The sequence below is a fragment of the Spermophilus citellus genome (genome assembly GCF_964194105.1).
Source record: "Spermophilus citellus genome assembly, chromosome: 6".
Classification (NCBI taxonomy): Eukaryota; Metazoa; Chordata; class Mammalia; order Rodentia; family Sciuridae; genus Spermophilus; species Spermophilus citellus.
In genome coordinates this window covers 105842951-105867538 of record NC_138187.1, presented here as the reverse complement: position 1 = coordinate 105867538, position 24588 = coordinate 105842951, and the positions used below count along the sequence as shown (strand labels likewise).

The 24588-nt window shown below is 37.6% G+C and overlaps 1 protein-coding gene across 1 annotated transcript in view; it reads left to right on the top strand.

The window, feature by feature from the left end:
• PLD5 (phospholipase D family member 5) overlaps positions 1–24588 on the top strand; it is a gene marked incomplete at both ends in the record, with an annotated part of 403511 nt that overhangs the window by 304268 nt on the left and 74655 nt on the right. The window contains one exon of the mRNA XM_081298272.1: positions 10529–10656. Coding sequence (XP_081154398.1) covers positions 10529–10656 — 128 coding nt within the window. The remainder of the gene's footprint in view (positions 1–10528; positions 10657–24588) is intronic.

Below are 24588 nucleotides of genomic sequence, written 5' to 3'. Positions count from 1 at the left end.
GCAATTCCCTTTCTCCCTCCCTTTCCCTCCCACCTCTCTTCCCTATGTAGAGGTAATGTTTTTCCTATGCCCTTCCTCTCTTCCCCATTTTGAGTCACCCCCCTTATATCAGAAAAGACATTTGACATTTGTTTTTTAGGGATTGGCTAACTTCACTTAGCATAATCTGCTCTAATGCCATCCATTTCCCTGCAAATGCCATGATCTTATTATTTTTCAGTGCTGAGTAATATTCCATTGTGTATATGCCACATTTTTTTTTATCCATTCATCCATTGAAGGGCATCTAGGTTGGCTCCACAGTCTATCTATTGTGAATTCTGCTGCTATAAACATTAATGTGGCTGTGTCCCTGTAGTATGCTCTTTTTAGGTCTTTTGGGGTATAGGCCGAGAAGAGGAATAGTGGGTCGAATGGTGGTTCCATTCCCAGCTTTCCAATGAATCTCCATACTGATTTCCAAATTGGCTGCACCAATTTGCAGTCCCACCAGCAGTGTATGAGTGTACCTTTTTCCCCGAAACCTCGCCAGCACTTGTTGTTGTTTGACTTCATAATGGCTGCCATTCTTACTGGAGTGAGATGGTATCTTAGAGTAGTTTTAATTTGCATTTCTCTGATCGCTAGAGATGATGAGCATTTTTTCGTATATTTTTTGATTGATTGTATATCCTCTTCTGAGAAGTGTCTGTTCAGGTCCTTGGCCCATTTGTTGATTGGGTTATTTGTTTTCTTATTGTTTAATTTTTTTGAGTTCTTCGACTATTAGGGCTCTATCTGAAGTGTGAGGAGTAAAAATTTGTTCCCAGGATATAGGCTCCCTATTCACCTCACATATTACTTCTCTTGCTGAGAAAAAACTTTTTAGTTTAAATTCATCCCATTTGTTGATTCTTGGTTTTAATTATTGTGCTATAGGTGTCTTATTAAGGAAATTGGGGCCTAGCCCCATGTGATGGAGATTAGGGCCTACTTTTTCTTCTATTAGATGCAGAGTCTCTGGTTTGATTCCTAGATCCTTGATCCATTTTGAGTTAACTTTTGTGCATGGTGAGAGAGAGGAATTCAATTTCATTTTATTGCATATGAGTTTCTAGTTTTTCCAGCACCATTTGTTGAAGATGCTATCCTTTCTCCATTGCATGCTTTTAGCACCTTTATCTAATATAAGGTAGTTGTCGTTTTGTGGGTTGGTCTCTGTGTCCTCTATCCTGTACCATTGGTCCACCAGCCTGTTTTGTTGCCAGTACCATTCTGTTTTTGTTACTATTGCTCTGTAGTATAGTTTAGGATCTGGTATAGCAATACCACCTGTTTCATTCTTCCTGCTTAGAACTGCTTTAGCTATTCTGGGTCTCTTATTTTTCCAGATGAATTTCATAATTGCTTTTTCTATTTCTGTGAGGAATGCCATTGGGATTTTGATTGGAATTTATTTTTGATTAAAAAAAATTAAGAACATTACTGTGTTAGCTTTCCATCACTGTAACAAAATGGCTGTGATAAACAACTTATAAGGAAAAAAGTTCAGTCCAGAGTCACTTGGTGTCATTGCTTTTGGACCATGGTGGCATAATATACCATGTTGGGAGCACATGATAGAGAAAGCAATGTACCTCATGGTGGCTGGAAGCCAAGAAAGAGGGAGGAGGAGAAGCCAGGGTCCCAGTATCCCCTTCAAAGGCACACCTTCAACGACCTAACTTCCTTCCATGAGGCCTCAATTCCTAAAGATTTCATTTTCCAATAGCACCACAGGCTGGCAAGCCCTCAACACATGAGCTTTGGGGGGACACTCAAGATCCAAAGTATAGCAGGTGACTGCTGACCAGTTCTGATTGGAACTTGTTTTTACAGATTTTATGACTCTGGAGTTTTACTTTTAATTCTACTTTCTTCCTGAGTCTTGGAATCTCTGGACTGTATAAAGATCACAAAAGTCTTTTTCCAGGATATTTCTGGTTTTATCTGCAGGGAGGAGTCTTAATATTCCTTTGCCCTGAGAGAATAGCCCTGAGGATAACAGGTTGTCGAGGAATTTAACATCCTATTGATTTAAGCCTGAGCAGGGTCAGAAAGGCCTTAGGTAAATTGCTTTTTCAAAGAAAGTCTGTGGAGAGCCAACACATAAGCCCAGTCAATGGCACTATCCCCTTAACCTCCTGTTCCTTCTTCTCAGTTCTGTTATCTATCAGTTAGATGCCTTAGAATTCAAGATGCAGTGTGCTCTTTAGATTCGATTTTTTTTTTAATAACTGGAACATGCCATTCATTATTTTCAATGTTTTCCTCCTCTCACTCACTGAATGATTTGAAGGCAGATATGTGTCATGAGAAGGTGTTTTTACCTTTTGGCCTTTGAGCCAACGGGCTGTAAAATTTTGCTAGTTAGATTGATAGAACTCTACTGATTAATAAAAATTAAAGCTCCCAAGAACAGGCTATGACCTTTTCCTTTGTTCATGAAAATTAATGTATTCAGAAAAAAAGATTGATTGATAAGATAGATTTTTTTTGCTGCAAACCTTTCTTCCAGTAAACATTTGAATGCCTTTCCAGTAATCTATAATTAATAACTGATACATCTCCTTCAATCACACTGAAGTCTCCTTAATCTGTTTAAAAGGTAGTGATAAACTTAGTTTTATATTGCTATTAGGGATACATGCAAATGTGGTAAAATATATTTTAGAAACAAGACAGTGGTGAACATTGAATTTGGGATAGTGGTGGCATCTTAAGGAAGAGGTAGGGATATGGTACCAGGCAAACAACTGTAATGCAGGATTTCTCACCCTTAGGACTAGCAACATTTGGGGCTGGGTAACTTTGTTTGGGGGAGCTATTCTCTGCAAGGTGGTATTTTTATCCATATCCTTGGCCTCTATTCCCTGAAGACTAACAGCATCCCCAACCTTTGTCACAAAGAAAATATGTCTCCAGGTATTGCCACATGTTCCCTGGGGGAAGCTGATAGAGAAGGCTGAATCCATCCCAATTGAGAAACACTACTTTAATCACATTATATGGTAATTCTAGTGTATAGTAAGGTGGAAGATTCACAAGTGTCCATTGTAGTATTGTGCTTTATAATTTACTTACAAGTTACATATATTCTTTTGAATGTATAAATGTTTACATCATAAAATTTATTAAAGTTGCTGACAACATGCTTTCAACCGGGGAGTTTCTGGAAACAAACTTGGAGATAGAATCTGTTTGATCTTGGGGATCCAGGGAGAAGATGGAACTTAATTTTCTACTTCTTAACCACAATTGACTGGTTTCCTTTAGTGTCATTATGATAATGGCTTTGACAGAATATTCATTTAAAATCTTCCTGTTTCAAATCATTTAATCATACAACTGGTGAAACTGAGTGTTATAAATTATGTGAGTTTTTAGGCCCAAATCAATTGTTTTGATCAAATATTAAAAATATACATTATAAATATTGTAGGGCTTTTCAAATTATGTATGCACATAATAAAGTACAACATTATCTGATTAATAACATTGAATAACTTAGTAAAGAAACAGAATTCCTCTTAAATGATGTGATTTCTATTCTAAAGATTTGGAGGAACTCAAAGTGAAAAAGAAGGTGGTGATAGAACAGTCACGGACATTCTTCTGCTCTCTTGTTCTCTACTCTCATTCTTTTTCTCCCCCCGCACCACCACCACCCCCAACCCCAAACTTGCCTTCTTCTCACCTCCTTTCATGTAGAGAGTCACGCCAATCCATTTATGTGTATCACTATCCATAGTTTATTTTAATAAGCTGACGGTAATTCCATATTGAATTCCCAAAAGAAGAAATTTGATTGGCTCAGCTTAGGTCAAGTGACTACATTAGGTCCAATCACCTATGGCCAAAGAGACTAAATACATTCACGCAGTACCTAAACAGTCCCATTATCTGTCATATGGTAGTATTATGTACTTCAAAAAGAAAATGTTATCAGGGAAGACATTCCCATATATGCTATATGTAATATCAACTAAAAGAAATGTGAAGATTTCATTTTTCCTTCATGAAACAGAAAGGAGAGAGAACTGCTAGATACATGTGTGATACAGATGGATATAAAAATGAACATAACTTTTCTTATCTTCACTGGACTTAAAAATGGAATTTTTCAACCAGATGTCTCCTAAAGTTGCTCATTTCCCCCTGAGTGTTTTCCTTATGTGTGAGTGTGATGAATAAATGAGAACATTCCACTGCTAAATCTCTCCAGAATCTTACATGTGAAAATTTTATAGTGGAATATCTTTATTCCATTTTGAGAACCCTGGTTTCATGATTTCATATTATTCTAGAAGTACCAACACATTTCTGGAGGAGATTCCAAGTGGAAATGATTGTTAATAATTCTTTAGCTATGTTAGCCTGGAATGAGCATCCTGAGATGAATTAACCACTACTGCTCAAATTGTATGGTAATTCTAGTTTTTAGTAAGGTGGAAGAGATGGGGTAAATTAAATGCATCTAGATAATTTTTAAGTTGATAATAAAGGATCAGAATCACAAACCTTGTATTCTAAAAATTGTGTTAACGGGTACAGATCAAAGGATAATCCCTATATATCTGAACTGTAATAGATTGGGGATGACCTTGAACCCCACCCATATAATATCATCCACACCTGCATTATCCATGAAGAATGTTGAGGAGCTCTGAAATCTGAGTTTAAGATACACATTAGAGGGGCTGGGATTGTGGCTCAGTGGTGGAGTGCTCACCTCTCACGTGTGAGACCCTGGGTTCGATCCTCAGCACCACGTAAAAATAAATAAGTGAAATAAAAGTATTGTGTCTAACTACAATTAAAAATAAATATTTTAAAAAAATACACATTAGAGTTCCTGAAAAAAAATAAAAAACAGTGCATAGATGAGAGAGCTACTAACTCTGCCAAATGATATATGGAACACATCTATGGCAAGCAATTATGGTGTTGGAAAGGCTTGTGTGTGTATAGTCAACTTGGTTCTCCATTGTATTAACATTAATTAATTTCTAATTCATTTATACTTATTTTTCTTTAAATAACTTTATTTAATGAATAATGTCCTAGTTTATATTTTCTTATTTTTTTGTTAAATTTCAAGGAAACATTCTTTCTACTGATATGATGTATGGACAAAATAAAATACAATGTTTCGGTTAATACCATAAGAATAACTTATGCGTTAATTAGCTTTGCATCACTGTAACCAAAATACCTGACTGACATAAACAACTTAGAGGAGCACATTTTGTTTTTGTTCATGGTTTCAGAGGTTTCAGTCCCTGGTCAACTAGCTCCATTGCTACTATGGGACTGTGTTAAGGTAGAGCATCCTGGTGGAGAGGGTGTGGTGAAGCAGAGATGCTCATACCATGATGGCTGGACAATTGAGGGAAAAAGAGGAAGAGGATGTAGACAAGATACAGTCCCTAAGGATATGTCTCTGAGGACTAAGTTCCATCTAAGTTCTACCCTGTATGTTTTCCACCACCTTCAGTAGTCCATTTAGCTATGAATCCCTCCAAGGATTGATCCATTGGTAAGGTCCAAGCCCTCATAGTCCAATCATTTTCCTAACGCCCCACACTGCTGCACTGGGGAGCAAGCCTTCAACACACAGGCCTATGAGAGAGATTGCAGATCCAAACTATAATAAGTAAAGAAACAGCCCCCTTCAAAGCCAGGAGCATTCTTTATCAAATTTCAACCAAGCATTTAAAGCTCAAAGGAGTTGTAATGATGAATTTGGAAATTCAAGAGTTTTAACCTTTGACTTCACAAGTAAAACCTGGGGATTATCCATACCGCTTTACCCTGATTCATGTAACCAATTAGGAGCTTTCTGTTCACACTGTTAGGTCAGTACAGCTTCAAGTTATGAACTTGATTCTTTTGTTTGTTTGTCTGAAATTTAATTAGGACTGCCAAGATATCTTTAAAGCATTTTATAAAGTATTTGAAGAAACAGGTACATGCACTTGATTTATTGCTTTTGGCATTGAAAAGCATTCAAGTTGTTAATAGTTCCTATTCATCATCAGTGAAACAAGTAGGGTGTCAGGCTAAACAAGGAGGAGCTGCAGAGATCTGGACTCAAGAGCAGCAGTTGTGCACAGCTGTCAACAATAGTTCTGATGCAGCATGTGGCTGTAATGTACACTTCTCCTAGTGATAGGCTGAGGTCTCTGCCCTATGGGTTGTGGGCTGCACACAGAAGAACTGGTGCAATGTGTTTTTTTCTTGCTAAAAGTAAATATGTGAAAATGAAAATTGTTTAATCAAGCTTAACTAAATATACTTCTAAAGTTGTAATAAAATGTGTTTATTTGAATCAAGCTGGACTTAAAGATATAATCTTAGAAATCTATAATGTTTAAAGGAACAACTTAATATAAAGGTATGTGGATAATACTACAATAAGTAGATTATTAAAGACATTTCATAATTAAATATATTTTATACTCAGAAAAGATTGGATTTTAATATCTATTTCTAATAAATATGAAAAACCACCAGGATAAGGAAAAATTTAAATCAATCCACAAAAAAATCTGAAAGTGTACATAAATTTAAATTCCTTTAAGTAAAATATTGACTAATATGCTTGTGATAAACTTAGGTAAACACTGGAGATGATGAAATGAATATCTATCCAGTTACAAATTCAGATAAAAGCATGTGTTTTCAGAGACAAATGGAAGATATTTAGAAAAATAGATAATTCTTAATGGGGAAATGATATTTCTAGATACGTCATTAAATATTTTCAGTAGATTTTCTTACATTACATAATAGTAGTTCATTATATAACATGGCTGTCTTAATGACAGGTATAGGTTCTGAAAATTGTGATATTTGATCATTTTTATCATTGTGTAAGCATCCTAACGTATAGAAAAACTAACATGGCTATAGTATCACTAGACAATTGGTCACTGACAGGAACATCTTTACACAGCAAATGAGTGTATACTAAAATAAGGAATAAGATACGCCATCTAGGATAATTGTAACAAGACTCTCTTGGTTCTAGGCATATAAAGTTGTTCAATAAATGGGAGTTACTATTGTTACATATTACTCCATCTCTACACAGAGTTCTGCTGGTTTTTATGAAGCTGTCTCTAGCCCTGAGCAGAACAGTGAAGCCATCCTCCCATGCCCTCAGCCTTCACTAGGGATTCCCTAATACAGTGATGGGGACTCCTCTTTTTGATCTCTCACATACTTGATGCCCTCTTCCTCTCTGAACAGCAGGAACAGAGCACATCCTGACCAAAGATGACACTGCTGTAGAGTGAATGTGTGTGTCCATCTACAGTCTGTATGTTGAAATCCTAACCACCAAGATGATAATGTTAGAAGGTAGGGCCTTTGGGACGTGATGAGGTTATGAGAGTAGAGTCCTCATGAAGACAATTTGTGCCCTATAAGAGATCCCAGAACAACCCTCTGCTCCTTCCCCCATGTGAAGGCACCATCTATGGAACGGAAGGTGGGATCTCACCAGATACCCAATCTGCCAGTTCCTTGAACTTGGACTTCCCAGCCTCTAGAAAACTGTGAAAAATAAATTTTTTTGTTGTTTTTAACTTACCCAATTTATGGTATTTTATTATAGCAGCCCAAATGAACTGAGATAACACTTTAGTATGCCTGAATTTTAATCAGTCACTTTAGACCTTTTATCCCTAATTTCACATAGCATAACATTCTGGTATATATTATTCAATAAAAGTTTTCCAAAAGAAAAGCACTGTTTCTTTGTAAAATAATTTTAGTCATCAATAAGGAGCTATAGAGGCTCTAGATGGAGAGTCACATAAGACCCAGGATCTCCTGAATCAAACTCTTTAGGCTAAATTACAAGGTAAAGTAACATGGTAATATGGTAATTTTAGGGCAATATATATGCATTATGGGATGGAGGGGTCAAAAGGTAGGGTCCCGCAGGGCCCTTCATATAAGATCAGTGCATTCTCGGAGAGCCAGTGGGATGGGGTTGCAAGGGACCTAGTGAGAATAGATGGAGACTTTAAGAACTAATAAACAGTCCCGTGCAAGGTAGCAATGGGTCATGGGTTCAAGTTTCAGAGGCAAAGCCCCAGGCCAGGAGGTAAGGGCCAGACAATGTCATAGAGAGTTCAAATTGTTTCTAGGCAGAATAAGTCTTTGGTAAGAGGCATGTGCTGCAGGTAGAATCTGGGGGTAAGCCCCAGGATCACCTTCATGTTTTTCTTTGTAAAAACTATAGAAGATCCTTCCTTCAATGATGGCCAGTTTATTGCTATTGAAAAGTGTGTCCAGATGAAGTTGAATTGTTCCCCACCCCTGCAAAAAAAAAAAAAAAAAAGAAAGAAAAAAGATATGTTGAAGATCTAACCCCCCAATAGCTCAGAATGTGAACTTAGGTAGAAATACATTTGTTGCAGGTATAAATTAGTCAAGATGAGATTATACTATAGTGTGTTTGGCCTTAATCCAACATGACCAGAGACCTCATAAGAGAACACACACACAAGGAGAGGATGCCATGTGACAAGAGAGCAGAGATTAAAGTGTTGCCCCTGCAAGCCAAAGGGTGCCAAAGATTGACAGCCACTAGAACTAGGAAGAGATATGGAAGGATTCTCAAAAGAGGAAGCGTGGCTCTGCCAACACCTTGACTTTGAATATCTATGTTTTGCTTGTTTGGTTTTCGTGGTGCTGGGGGTTGAACTCTGGACCTCATTCTTGTGAAATATGCACTCTATCACTCTGCTCTTCACCCTGCCCAATTTTGGACTGCTAACTTCCAGAACTGAGAGAGAATGAGTGTCTGCTGCTTTAAGTCACCCAGTTTGTGGTGCTCTAGGAAACTAAGAGGATCTCCAAAGAACAGCTGTGACTCCGGGCCTGGGTACCCTCCATGAAGATTCAGGTCTCTCTACAATAGCCACAGCAATCTCCTGCTTTGGACGTTCAAATTCTGCGGTACCTGTTAGCATTTACCATATCAAATAATACCCAGTGTGGTTCCTCATCCGGCATCTGGCACTCTTCCTTGGATGTTCGTAAACCAGGATGGCTAGAAGCTGAGGAACATGTTCCCATTGCTCCTAGAGTAAAGAAATTACCCTACCCTCAAATAAAATCTGTCTGGGTGCTCCTAGCCCCTCAGATCTTCCCCCAACCACACAGCCTCTCTTTTCATCCTCTTGCCACAAGAAGCCTAGAGTTGCATTTTCCCAAAAGTTAGAGGTTAAATGATGTAAATCACTCTCCTGCCTTTCAGGAGAGTGATTTACAAACTCACAGTTCAACTTCATCTGGCCACACTTTTTAATACGCAATAAACTGGCCATCATTGAAGGAAGGATCTTCTATAGTTTTTACAAAGAAAAGCATGAAGGTAATCCTGGGGCTTACCCCCAGATTCTACCTGCAGCACATGCCTCTTACCAAAGACTTATTTTGCCTAGAAACAATTTGAACCCTCTATGACATTGTCTGGCCCTTACCTCCTGGCCTGGGGCTTTGTCTCTGAAACTTGAATCCATGACCCTGATATCCTTAGGCATACAATGTTATATACTCCTGGAAACGAAGATTCTAACAATGAAGTGTGCTACCAGAATATATTCTCTCCATTAATAGTGGCTATCTAAAGACAAAACAGTTTAATTCATTAAAGATATGTATATAGGTCAGTTCTTTTAAAGAGAATGGACCTTTAGCAGAAATGTATTTAAATGGCCTGGTAATGAATGGACTAATGCTCCTTTTGAGAGGTTTTCAATGAATTTGAGACAGCAATACTTTAAGACTTGACCGTGGAGTCTACCACATTTGGATTAAAACAATTGGTCAAATCCAACTCTTTGGAAGTGTTTTTGGTTTTAATGGTCATCTGCATTATCAAACTGTCCAAGATTGCATTTTTAGTAAAGGCTTGAATAATCATTGCTCAGGTTAAGAATGATCAGATAAAGAAAAGCCAAGAAGAAACCAAACCCAAACTAAATAATGAAGGGGAGAAATGAAAAAGTAAAGGCAAGTGAAAGAACAAGAAGGGCAAAATAATGTAGAGAAAGCATTAAGAAGGCCAGTTTCTTATTGGGGAGATTAGTAATACTGAACAAGGCTGATCCTTTTATTTGCTACAAAAGTCTATTAAAATTATTCCAAAATAAAAAGGAGAGAAGTGTTTTGTCCACTTATCTCACCTTCCAGATGGTAAGTGTTGGAACAGGATTTTCAAAGAGATCTGGGTGACTTGAGAGGCCATGGTCTTGTCACTATGTACAGAGCCTCCTCTGTGAATATGTAGGGAAAATCTGTTTTGTTCTTTTTTTAGTTCTTTTTGGAGTCTTCTTTTTGGGAACAGAGTGGTACCTTCAGGTCCTTGGCTGGCTTCCCCAAGTCTCAATTGTGTTAAAGGGCAGACCATGAGTATTGCAGCAGGTCATTGACTGATTGACAGTACAGAACCTTGAAACAAAGGCTGACCGGCATCTCTTTGAACTCCTAGGAGCTGAGGTGACCTACATGAACATGACTGCCTACAACAAGGGCCGGCTGCAGTCCTCCTTCTGGATTGTGGACAAACAACACGTTTATATTGGCAGTGCCGGTTTGGACTGGCGATCCCTGGGACAGGTAATCTTCCCACGTTATCTAAACTCAAAGTTCTACCTCCATAAAGAACTTAGCCATCTCTAGAGTGGTTAAGGGAATGAAACCTACAGCATTTTTTAAATTTTATTTTCACTTTTTGCAGTTCTGGGGATCTAACCCAGGGCCTCATGCACACAAAGCACACATTCTATCACTGAGCTACACACCCAGCCACGAGCATTTATTATTCTTATCTTGTGCAGTTTTAAGAGGGTCACCTTTGTTTACTATGAAATGATAAACATTTCCTTGTCAAAACCATTTTACCAAAAAAATAAAATAGAAAGAAAGGAAAATAACAAAATGATTGACATCATGCCAGTGCTTTTGTAGTTCAGATTCTACTTTCTCTTGGATTCTTTAGAGCTGATTGGTAGGTAATGTTTATTACCCAAACCTGAATCTTTAGGATGATCTCACATAATCCATGAGACAGAGAAAAACATACAAATATAGCATGAGCTATTGTGTTTTGGGATAGTAATCATTTCAGTTATTCCTTTAACAAGTCTTAAGATGAAGACATTATCCTTTTACTCTTTGCAAATGATTAACTTCAAATGTTTTGAAAATACACTTAGACCATCTTATACCTTTCATATATTTATATTTTCCAGACACAATCCATAGAAGATTAGAAAAATTGCCATCTTTCCATTGGTCAAGTGCAGTAGGTTACAGGGTGCTTAGGAGGATGCTAATCAACTTTGCATAGTACAGAGCCCTACGCTCCCCATCGTAGCTGAGTTCTTTTGACATTAAGATCACTAAATTCACCAAGTGAGTTGCCCTGCACTTTACTTGATCTCTTGGGGGAAAGAAAACATTTGGGCGCAGAGAGGTCCCCAGCTATAGAGAAAGAGGGCATAACATTGGACAGATCTGATAAGGACAACATTACATTTGTATTGTTAGTTTTACATACTAAATCATTTAAATGAGAAAATTCCATGATTTTTTTGGAATGAAGACATCATGAAAGATTGAGAAAACATTTTTTATGTTTTCTCAGAAAATTAGGAGGAACCATGTATAGATTTTAAAAAATTAACCTAAATAATAGTAATTCAAAGTACTAGTAACAATAATGGTAGCAATAACCAGCATACACTAAACACCATATGCTATTTGAAGCTATTTAAATGAATATTTGTTTTAGACCTCACAGTTATCCTATGAGTTAAATACTATTATTGTCTCTGTTTTATAGATAAGTAGACCTGAGCCCATAACTGAGTTTCAATATTGAAAATTTTAAGTCTGCTTTTCCAAATAATTTTGAGACTAAAAACACAAATTTTGTTTCTGTATGTTTCACGTTTATTGGCCTTATAAACACACATATAAAAATATTGATTACAACAACATTGACTTACCTCAGAAGCAAGAAATATGTAACATCTCTTTAATTTAGAGTACTAAGAGGAAACTAACCTATGAATGTCTCAAATGTCTCAGCTCACCTTTTTATTTTTTGTACCTACAATAAACATCTTCTGCCCAGTAATTTTTAGCTGAATAGCCTATAACAAATACATAAACGGTTCTATAGCAATAGTGATTATATATAAATTCTACTGCTAAGTGATTGTTTTACTTCAGCATACTTTGGGGGTTATATTTTGTTTATTTTTAGAAAATCTCTTTCCCCACCACCAAATTTTATTTGTTTTGTCATTCACTGTTACTAACTGATAGGGTCTAAAGATTTGTGATTTCTATTTGAACGATTGAGGCTTACTGACATTTTCCCCACAGTTTTAGAACAAGTTATCTTTAATTCCTTTATGACCTTTTAGTCCCTTTCTTAGGCAAACAGATATGTATGAAAATGTTGGTTTCTTTGCTTGAAAATTATTACTTTGTCTTTGTTTTTGGTTACTATTCTTTGTTTTGCAAAATGTAATGTTCATTCTGCACCTGTGTAGTCATTTGGATATTATTCCTGTTGAGACAGATCATCATTGTGAAATGTGAATTTTCTCCACTTTAAACATGATAAATTCAGAGTAAGGATAACCTGAAAATAATTTCCTATTAGCCAATGAAGAATTAAAGTTGTCTGGTGACCTTTCATTGTTTACACATTGCCACGAAGTAGCTAGACTCCCTTCCTATTATAGAGAAAACCAGAGTTGTCTCTGAGTCAGTGCAAGTTGGGCAGCACATAAGCAATTTCTCTGTTCCACAATCACTTCAGTCCTTTCTTAAAGACCTGTCAGCTCCTTATGATTCATTTAATGTCATTCTTAGGAAGAATCAGAGATTTGCAAACTCTGCCTTATATCATTGCATGGAGCTGGCTGCCACAGTCTGGCTGGGCACAATTCAGGAGCCACTTGTCAAAAGAAACTAACTTTCTTTTTAGAACTACAAACACCAAACAAAACAGCTCCTCAGGAAAAAACCCTCAGAGCCCAACTGCCACCACCGGCTTCCACAAGCCTCTCACCCACACAAGCCTCACCACCTCCCACAGTCCTCCTGCTCTTGAGGCCGATTGGCTGGGTTGCATGGGCGGAGCCAAAGAAGTCCCCCAATGAGCAGCTCCATGGAGGAGCCAATCAGCTAGATGTTGCTGGGGCCGCTGTGAGCCAATCATCAGCTGGCAGTCTGAAGGGCAGGGAAACAGCCCAATGAACATCACCGCAGAGGAGCCAATCAGCTAGATGTTGCTGGGGCCGCTGTGAGCCAATCATCAGCTGGCAGTCTGAAGGGCAGGGAAACAGCCCAATGAACATCACCGCAGAGGAGCCAATCAGCTAGATGTTGCTGGGGCCACTGTGAGCCAATCATCAGCTGGCAGCTGGAAGTTTGCTGGCAGCTGGAAGTTTGCTGGGGCCCCTTTGGCTGTGGCTCTCAACATCTCCCCCTCTCTGTTTAAACAACAAGCATGTGGCTTGGGGACCGTGCCTGCCTTAGGTTGTCCAATACTACATATGGTCCTTACCCGTCTTCGGATGAGCTGACCTCAGGGCGTCAGCCTCCTGTCTTAGGTTGGTACCATTGTAATTGGATCTTACCTGTCATTGACTACCAGTCCAGTATATAGCCACACCTGTGGAGAGCTCTTTGTCATGACAAGCAGAAGGGAGGAAGATACACCAAGCCAATTGATGGCTCTTGTTGGAAAAATTGTACCACCGATGACATCATCAGCAAAAATACCCCAACACTACCACAAGTTGCTGCACCAACAGATAGTTCACAATGCATACAAATGAGTTCACAATGCATACAAGTGACACATAGTTTAGGCAAGTTCTGCAAGCAGTTCAGTGATGGCTATTGCAGAAACTGTAGATTAGTTTTATCTTTGTCTTCACTGGCACTGGGATGAAGATAGAAATTCTGGCAATAATGGCTAAATAAAAAATTATGTAACATTCCAGAAGGCACTAAAAGAAAACAATTTTCTTAACAATTTACATTATCTTGAAGAGAATTATTAAATATAATGAAAAGGAAAGGTGAGAATTATTAAATATAATGAAAAGGAAAGGTGAAAGTAAACAAACAGATCTGTTAACCTCCTTTTTTGTTTACATATTAAAACAATCCTTAACAGTTATTTACCCAATTTAAATTAAACCATTTAAATCACGTGAATAAAAAAAAAATATTTGGATCCATTTTTCATGAGCGCTCATCATATATGATATATGGACATACGTACATTCAAACATATAACACAAAACACAAGTGTACACATAATATAATACATACAACACATAACATAATAGTAAAGGCCTTATAACTTTTTACAGATGAAACCTCCATTGCAATGTTTAAAAACTCTATAGTCAAAAAAAAAATAGAACTGATCAGCAAAACTTAACCTAGGTCTGTATGAGCTCAAAAAACAAAATAGAACTTCATGATATGGGAAAGGGCAATAATAAAATAGATATTGAAAAAAGCATCCTGGTTCTGTCGCAGATGTAAGGATAGCCAAATTGGAGTTTTGGATATCAGCTGTTATGGATTTGAGCCAAATCATCTTCTTTTTGGTCTGTAGAAATCGCTTTAGTTAATCTCTCTGGAATCCAAATTGGCTGCTGTTCTTCCTGTGGAAACACACAAACAGGCCCCCTACTCCAGACAATTACTGGGTCAGGACCTTTCCATTGTCCTGTTAGAATATCTTTCCAAAGTACCTTGGGCTTATGTACATTTTTTGGACACATATGCCTTTCTGCAGCACTAAGTCCTGATGAATCCAAATTTAAAAAGTTTAGAGTAAAAAGGGTTATTTTAAGTTTATCTTTGGGGAATATATACCCCTTCCCAATTCCGTCTTTTTGCTTTAATAAGTACATTTTAATAGTTTGATGAGCTCTTTCAACTATGCCTTGTCCCTGTGGATTGTATGGGATTCCTGTTATATGAGTAATGCCAAATGATGAGCAAAATTGTTTAAAAGAGGTAGAAGTATAACCAGGGGCATTATCTGTTTTTAACTGTTTTGGAACGCCCACAGTGGCAAAATTTTGTAAGCAATGAGCTATAACAGCTTTAGTTTTTTCTCCAGCATGAAGGGAGCCCATCAAAAATCCAGAAAAAGTATCAACTGTAACATGCAAATATTTTAATTTTCCAAATTCTGGCAAATGTGTGACGTCCATCTGCCAAATATGGTTAGGTATCAATCCTCTAGGATTGACTCCAATATTAACTTGTGGTAAAAAGGGCACACAATTTTGACATTGTTTTATTATTTGTCTAGCTTGTTCCTTAGTTATTTTAAAACGCTTTTGCAAAGTATTAGCATTGACATGGAACCTTTTATGAAAATTTATAGCTTCTTCTAGTGTAGAGAAAATATGTATGTCATGTGTAGTTTTATCTGCTAAATCATTGCCCAAACTAAGGGCTCCAGGCAATCCTGTAGGTGCCCTGATATGTCCGATAAAGAATGGATCTTTTCTGTCCCAGATTAAACTTTGTATAGTGGAAAACAAAGAGAAAACAGTAGAAGAAGGTGAAATCCTACCAGCATCTTCAAGGGATACTATAGCATTAACTACATACTGACTATCAGAAAATAAATTAAATACAGAATCTTTAAACATCACAAAAGCTTGTAATACTGCATTAAGCTCTACCTTTTGAGCTGATTGTTTGGGTACTAAAAATGTAAAAGTTTGATCAGGTGTAACTATTGCTGCTGTACCATTATTTGACCCATCAGTGAATATATTTGGAGCATTCATGATAGGTGTTTTTCTTGTCATTTTTGGAAAAATTACAGGATGCAATGACCAAAAAGACAATAAAGGATTAGATGGTAAGTGGTTATCAAATGAAACATTAGATTTTCACATGATTATTGCCCAAGTATTTAACTCATTAGCTAATTAATCAATTTGATTCATAGTATATGGAGTAATAATTTTATTGGGAGGAATTCCAAACACTCCCTTTGCTGTTTTTATTCCTTTGAGTATTAATTGTCCTACAGCCTCAGGATACCTAGTAAGAATAGTGTTAGGAGAATAAGATAAATGTATCCATAATAATGGGCCTTCTTGCCAAAATACTCCTGTAGGAATATTTTTTATTGGTAGTACAAAAAACAATAAAGGCAAACTTATATCAATTCTATCCAAATGCATATTTTCCATATATGTTTCAATGATTTTTAATGCCTTTCTTGCTTCAGGCGTTAACATTCGGGGTGAATTTGGATCTGATAGACCTTTTAGGATATCAAATAAAGGTCTCAACTCTCCTGTTGGTATATCTAGATAAGGCCTTATCCAATTTATGTCTCCTAATAACTTTTGAAAGTCATTAAGTGATTTGAGTTGATCTACTCATATTTGAATTTTTGGTGGACGGACCATGGTTGAGGATAATAGAACTCCTAAATAATTAATTGGAAAATTTAATTGTACTTTATCTATTGCTATCTCTAGATTATAATTTTTTAATAAGTTTGTAAGTGTGGCATAACATTCTAGCAATGTGTTTTTAGCTTTGTGTGCTAATAATACATCATCCATATAGTGAAATATTTGTAGTTCAGGATTTTGATTTCTAAGGGGCTGGATTACTTTGTTAACATAAATTTGACACATAGTTGGGCTGTTAGCCATCCCTTGAGGGAGTACTTTCCATTCATATCTCTGATCAGGATCTTCATGATTCAGTGCAGGGATAGTAAATGCAAAACGTGGACTATCCTCAGGATGAATTGGAATTGAAAAAAAAAAACAATCTTTAATATCTATAACTAAAACATACCAAGTTTTTGGCAAAGCAGACAATTGAGGAATCCCTGATTGAGCAGGTCCCATAATGACCATTTCATTATTAATGGCTCTTAAATCTTGCAATAATCTCCATTTACCAGATTTCTTTTTGATGACAAAAATGGGAGTATTATGGGGAGATACAGAAGGTTGTATATGTCCTTCCGCTAATTGTTGTTTGACCAGATCATGGGCTACTTGTATCTTTTCTGTAGTCAAGGGCCACTGAGGAACCCATACTGGTCTTTATGATTTCACTGAGGCAGGAGGATTGCAAGTTCCAGACCTGCCTTGGCAACCTAGCAAGACCCTCCCTCAAAATTAATATATATATATATATATATATATATATATATATATATATATATATATATATATATATATAAAAGAAGGGCCAGGGTGTGATTTGGTGGTAAAGTATCCCTGGGTTCAATCTCCCATACCAAAAAGAAAGAGAGAGGGGGTGGGGAGAGAGAATGAATAAACATATATTTTTAGGTTTTTCTCCTTCAGCTTGAAAATAATGACAAATAAAACCGAGACAGAATGAAATAAAATTGGAACAAAAATTCATTATATCAGCCTTTCTATCCTCCTGAAACAAACAAAACCGAGACAGAATGAAATAAAATTGGAACAAAAATTCATTATATCAGCCTTTTTATCCTCCTGAAATGTGCATCCATCCTTTCTCCCTATCTGTTCCTCAGACGCAAATAGTTTTATACTAAAGACCTAAATAGATTAATATGATATTTCTTAAGTATAGAGTAAATGCAAATAGGGATTTAAAAATAAATTTATTTTATAACCCACCATAAATAAATTTACAGATAGGAAAACCATGAAAAAATAATGAGTACTTCCAAACCCTTCTTAAAGAGAAGGTAGGTGAAGAATCATCCTTACCAGCTAATCAGTAGACTGTTGGTGAGGGAAGTAAACTTGGGTTGGTTGGAGAAAAGGCAGCACACTTGAATAAAAAGTAAATATTGATGGGAAATGTTTAAGCCATCAGTAATTTCAAGCTGTATGGGATTTCCCATGTGAACTTCTTTTGTGGAAGTCTGCATTCTTCTGTGGGTTATAAATTTAATGGCAGGTCAAACAACTTGGAATTCAGGGAATTGGGACAAGGCAGGTGAAAGAAATCTTTTCCAAAAGGCTACTGTTTATGTGCCAGGGTATGTGCTAATAACTTTTAAAATATTTTCCACTTATCATAATGATTTAAAGGTAGATGTTATCTTTACCTTGCTAAGAAAGAGAATATTGGAAAAATAACAACCAAACACATCCCATTTCTGCCTTTTTTTTTTCCTGCTTCAAAATAATAAAAATTTTCTAAACTGTGCAGGAATTAAGCATTTAGACATGATTCTCATGTTCTAAGATTGACAGTTAAGTTGGCAAAGTCTGCATCTTTCATTTCATTTCTAGGAATTTGTGACTCAGATATTAATCAACCCCAAAGTAACTATTTTCTCATTTTTTTTTTGCTACTACACCAAACTCTCCAAAACTAAAATAAATCTCATGCTCACCCTCATAGCAATCTTTACCTATTTTCCTCCCATAAAAGACTATATTCTTTAAAGGGGGCAGAGAAGAGGCCTAAATTAGGGAGCAGGCAAGGTTTAAAAATAAATTAGATTCGGGCTGGGATTGTGGCTCAGTGGTAGACCGCTCACCTAGCACATGTGAGGCCCTGGGTTCAATCCTCAGCACCACATAAAAATAAACAAACAAAATAAATATATTGTGTCCAACTGCCACTAGAAAATAAGTTTTTTAAAAAAAAATAAATTATATTTAAGGAAAATTATTTTCTTTCATGATCTTTCTGTAATGCTTAGTTATATATTCCTCCCCCCACATGCCGCCATGCTTTTCTTTAAGAAAAACAATGCAAGTGATCGAGAAACCCTTCTCTCATTCACCTCTTTCCAACTGCAACCCCATGATGATGATGAGGGTGGGACAGTCACAAAATGACACTACCTACTCTTTTATTTATTTATTTATTTTTACACAAATGGAGCACAACTTTTTATTTCTCCGGTTGTACACGATGCAGTCACACTCTTCATGCAATCGTACACATACATAGGGTAATAATGTCCGTCTTATTCCACCATCTTTACCACCTCTATACCCACTCCACTCCCTTCAGCCCCCTCTTCCCAATCCAAAGTTTCTTCATTCAATCCTACCCACCCAACCCCATTAAGGATCAGCATCCACTTATCAGAGAAAACATTGGTCTTTGATTTTGGGGGGTTTGGCTTATTTCACTTAGCATGATTTTTTCCAGTTCTATCCATTCACCTGCAAATGCCATAATTTCATTCTTCTTTAAGGCTGAGTAATAGTCCATTGTGTGTATACATACCACATTTTCTTTATTCATTCAACTGTTGAAGGGCATATAGATTGGTTCCAGAGTTTAGCTATTGTGAATTGAGCTGTTATAAACATTGATGAGCCTGTATCCCTGTAGTATGTTGATTTTAAGTCCTTTGGGTATAATCTGAGGAGTGGAATAGCTGGGTCAATTGGTGGTTCCATTGCACAAGAAATAAAATCAAGAATCAATAAATGGGATGGATTCAAACTAAAAAGCTTCTTCTCAGCAAAGGAAATAGTCAATAAAGTGAAGAGAGAGCCAACAGAATGGGAGAAAATCTTTACCACACACCCATCAGATAGAGCAGTAGTCCCCGGCACACCTACTCTTGCTCTGTACTCCAAACCCCCTTCATCTCTGGGTTGAATGTCAAGACTAGGGGTCTGAATGTGTTTGCTCAAACCCGTCCTCTTGACAGAGGTATTCCTCACCTCTGATTGATGGATCAGGGGCTCCCTTAGAAAATGAGCCATAGAAAGTCTTATGGGAAAAAGAGAACACCTACCACAGGCTTCCCAGCCAGAGGTCTGCATCTGTGAATCTTTGGAGTGCCTCCAAACACCATGGAGGAAACAAAAAAATGTAATGCTGACAAAGCAAACAAAAGACTAACCAGTGTGTGAAGCTGAAAGAAAGTGCACAGCAGTCATCAAACCACAGAGCTGTGGAGGCTTGATGCTGAAATAGGAGAAGCTGGGATGGAAAATATGAAAATCATGTTTTTAGAAAAAGTTACATTTACAATTTTTTCAAAAAAGCTCTCTTAGAGAAATCATTACCTGGAGTCAAAGGTGGGATTCAGTAGGTTCGTTGATCACTGGAACTCTGGAGATGGGAAATTTTTAAATGGTGTACTTTAATATAATTAAAACAAGAATAGGCCCACTTAAACTCTGTGAATGTGAACACATTTTTAATCTTAGCCGACCCTTGTGTGAAAAGAATTAAAAGGTATATTTGAAAACATATCAGCTCCTGGGACACAGGCACTTAGGGGCTATAAGATCCCGATGATTACATCCTGTATACATTATTAGAACCCAGGGGGAATGATCCATAAACTCAGCAACCTGCCCAGACCTTCAGCTGAAGTTAGGTGGCAGAGTGGCCAACTCAGCAGCCCAGGATCCACTTGGTACCTGGAATCACTGAAGCATTTCATCTTGGAACTGAAAATTACATCAGAGAATTTCCAGTGTTGGTGTTTTCCAAGGAGTATTATTTGAGATGCTTTTTCAGTGAGCTAGACTGTCATGGTCATTACCTGAAAAAAGGATTCTATGCTGGCAAAAATTGAGAAACCATGGGTTTAATTTAAATGGGTTTTTTTCACTGTGGGATTCCCAGGCCTTTAATATGCTAATATGCCTTGTGAATTTCTGAGATAGCAGAGACCATACAGCACTCCTCCAACCTGACTGACCATGAAATGCTTTCCGTGATTGATTCCATGGATCAAGTATTCCTTGAAGTCTGCTTATTTACACAACATCACCCAATTCCCAGATGGGAACACTAAGGTGGGGTCCAGGGGTAAGGGGCTGCCAGGTAACTTACTCTGTATCCAGTCTGCCTTCAGTAACCACAGGGGTTTACCCATCCACCATTCAACCAACCTCACATCAAAAATATTCATTAAAAAAATATACACACACACATCTGTATTGATCCCATACAGAATTTTTTCTTATTTTCCAAATTATACAGTATAGCAACTGCTTACATAAGATTTATAGTACACTAGTGTGCATAAACTAGAAATGACTTATAACATACTGTAGTGTCACTGGAGAAGGGATATTTCCAGGATAGAGTCCTGAGGTATTCACAGGGAAGAGGGGAACTCAACTCAGGACAAGTAAGGTCCTTTACAACAGTGTTGGAAAAGAATTATATCAATAGTAGCACAGAGATTTATTTAGGAAAGGAAGGAGAACATATTCAAAGGAGAATGCAGGCCATTTTCAAGAGAGATAGCAGCCCATTGGTTTGGGGTGTTCATAGTTATAGAGGGAGTTGGACTAAAAGAGGAGTCAGGGTGGAGTTCAAGATTTTGAGCCAGTTTTCTCTGGTAATACACATAATAATAGGTAATACACACTATACCACGTTGCTTTTTTTAGGTGAGTCCCTAAGGAGGGCCAACTTCCTGGGCTAAGGACATGGGCTGGGTGGCCCAAGAGTTGCTTCTTTTGAGTTTCAAAGGTTCATGGGAGTTTCCTGCATTCCATTGGTTCATGGGTGCTTCTCTTTTGAGACTTCTTTCTCTGTATCTCCAAATTCCTATCTCCATAGGGTGTGCATGGATTACAGATATGCAGATATTATGGCATTTTATATCAGGGACTTGAGTATCTACAGAGTGTGGCACCCCGAGACCCCCAGGGTTTTGGAATCAATCCTCCAGGGAGACTGAGGGATGATTGGACCTCCCATTTGTTCTGTTTTTTTTCTGGAGAAACTAAAGATGTGATGGGAGAGGCCTATAAATGCTGCGTCACCGTAGTCAAAGGAGCCAGAAGAGGCAGTGACAGTGTTTCCAGCATCTGGGACTGGGTGACTCGGAAAAGGACCACACTGTCAAAAGAAAACATAGAAGGCCAACAGAAGGGGTAGTTCCCATGTCCCGCGGGTTGTTAGAGAAGCAGCAAAGAGACTGGCTAGTGTGGATGCTTCTTATCTACCAGCTCAAGTATGATCGGCCTTTGAACCAAAAGCTACTGATTTCATCATAGCTGTCTCTGGCAGTACTCATTTGGTGGTCAGGCCATGATATGAGTCACAGTCCCTCTGCCTCGCCAAGCATTGTCACTTCTTTCAGGTCTCCGTTGTGGCTGAGGTTGTAACCTGACATTAATCATGAGAAAGGGCACCATGACTTAAAGCGTCTTCCATTCTATCTTCTTGTCCTCTTTTCTTTTAATTAAAAGAAAAAGGAACAAGTGGGAGTTCTCAAGAGCCAGTGTGCATGGCAGTAGGCAGGAGGTCACCCATGCTGTCACGGCTGTTCAACACCAACCCTGAGCTGATGTTTTTCTCAGAATTTATGAGTTTCAAAAGACATGCTTCAGCTCCTAGGGAAGTGGTGCATGGGTGACACAACTAGTCATCAGAACAGGAATGAAAATGAAGCAAAAGTAATTCACCTGCAAATACAACAAGAGAATAATTAATATTCCTTAGGAAGCTGTAATGAGGGAAAATAAATGATTAATTCTCCCCACTGATTTAAAAGATTACCTGAGCTTTCTCGGGAAGGTCATTTTTTGTTTGCATATGCATTTTTAAATAAATGAGGAGGTGGAAGTCCCTATTTTTCCTATAATATATGTATTAACAAACTGCATTTTTATAAACAAGATTATGCATATTTTCTACAATTTTAAAGTGACAGTTTGGAAAATAATATTGCTTGAAAGAAGCATAAATAGGATATTCTTTTTCCTGGTCTCCCATGAGAAACATCCTTACAAAGACAGTTTTCTGATGTAGTCTCAATTTATACAATTATATGCAGTAATAACAGAATTGCTTGACCTCTCTATTTGCCCTTCCTAAAATGAGATTTAGAGATTTGGGTTATTCCCAAGGGCAATTCATTTTTTTTTCTGAAGTATTCCTTCATGTCTCCCTCCAACCTCAACTTCCTGAATATGTTCTAAATGACACGGTAGCCTATGATATCTTCATGGGACATGTCTCAAGGGCTCTATCCTAGTCACTCCCCCCCCCCCTTGATGTAAGCCTTTTGGTAAAAGTTCCTTTTAAATCTGGCCATGGTGGCACAAGATTTCTGCTACTCTGGAGAGGTTAAAGTAAAAGGATCACAAATTTGAGACCAGACTGAACAACTTAGCTGAGATCCTGTCTCAAAATAAAAAAATTAGGGGCTGGGGATGTGGCTCAAGCGGTAGCGTGCTTGCCTGGCATGCGTGCGGCCCGGGTTCGATCCTCAGCACCACATACCAACAAAGATGTTGTGTCCGCCGAGAACTAAAAAATAAATATTAAAAAATTCTCTCTTTCTCTCTCTCCTCTCACTCTCTCTTAAAAAAATTAAAAATTAAAATTAAAATTAAAAAATTAAAAAATTGGTGGGTAGCTCAGTGGCAGGGTGCCTATGGGTTGAAACCCAGTACTGCAAACAAACCAACAAATGTCCCTCTTAAAATATAATGTGCATAATTCAAGTATGATTCTTCAAAAATAGCCTCCCCATTGAGGACTTTGCTTCTACTGAGACAGGCACCATACTTTTGAAAACAGAGTCTGAACCTAGATTTGCTGTTTTGCCAGTCTCCTTGCTTTTGTTGGCCATTACTAAGCTTGCTATTTGACAGCAGTGTAACAGTGTTTGGAGTCGGAATTGAAATTTTGTTTTTATAGCCCTTGCATTTATATAACCCAAGCAAGTTATTTCACCTCCTTGGGTTTCCATTTGTTCATCTCTACAACTAGACTAATAATAATGAGCTCATGCAAAAAAAATAATAATAATAAATAAATAATGACCTCTTGCAATTGTTAGTGAGACCAAACGGGATTCTAAACTGCACCTGGCACCATACCTGCAGCATGGTTCCTGATCAATAAACTGTGGCTATTGAGCTGATGACAAGGAAACTTGATAAGTTGCCTAGGTCAATAAACAGGAGGAGGCCAGAAGTATAGTGCTTGTTTATTGTCTTTGGTAAAGATTTCATAAATCTCTCTAGGTTTGTTCACAAACACTGTCCCAGTTAACAGTACAGTAAGGTAGGCAGTAGCACCCAAGGGGCATGGGCTAATGGCCATGACCTTCTGAAGGGAAATCTTTAATGTCTTGTCACAGTAATATTCTACATCTCATAGATATAGAATAAATTCTACATATAACATTTGCTGTTAGAGGATATTATCAGTGCTGATACCTGGATGAGTATTAACCAAATTTCTAAGTGACACAAATCTGGGAAACAAAGCTAAAACCTTCGTGTTTTAAAAACAAGGCATAGGATTTCAGTGAGTTTCAGACCAATTCTTACTAAGAGGAAATTGAACAGGAGTGTGGAAATAAATGAAGACTATGCAAATGAGAATGAGCCACCACCACCTGAGTGTGGCGGAGACTCAAAGGCAGGCAGAGGGAGCCTAGAGGCACGGCTCAGTGGTGGAGCACTTGCCTAGCATGTGTGAGGTCCTAAGTCCCCTCCCCAGCCTGCAAAAACCAAACACTTTTGAGCCTGGAATGATGGCATGTTCCTGTGTTCCAAT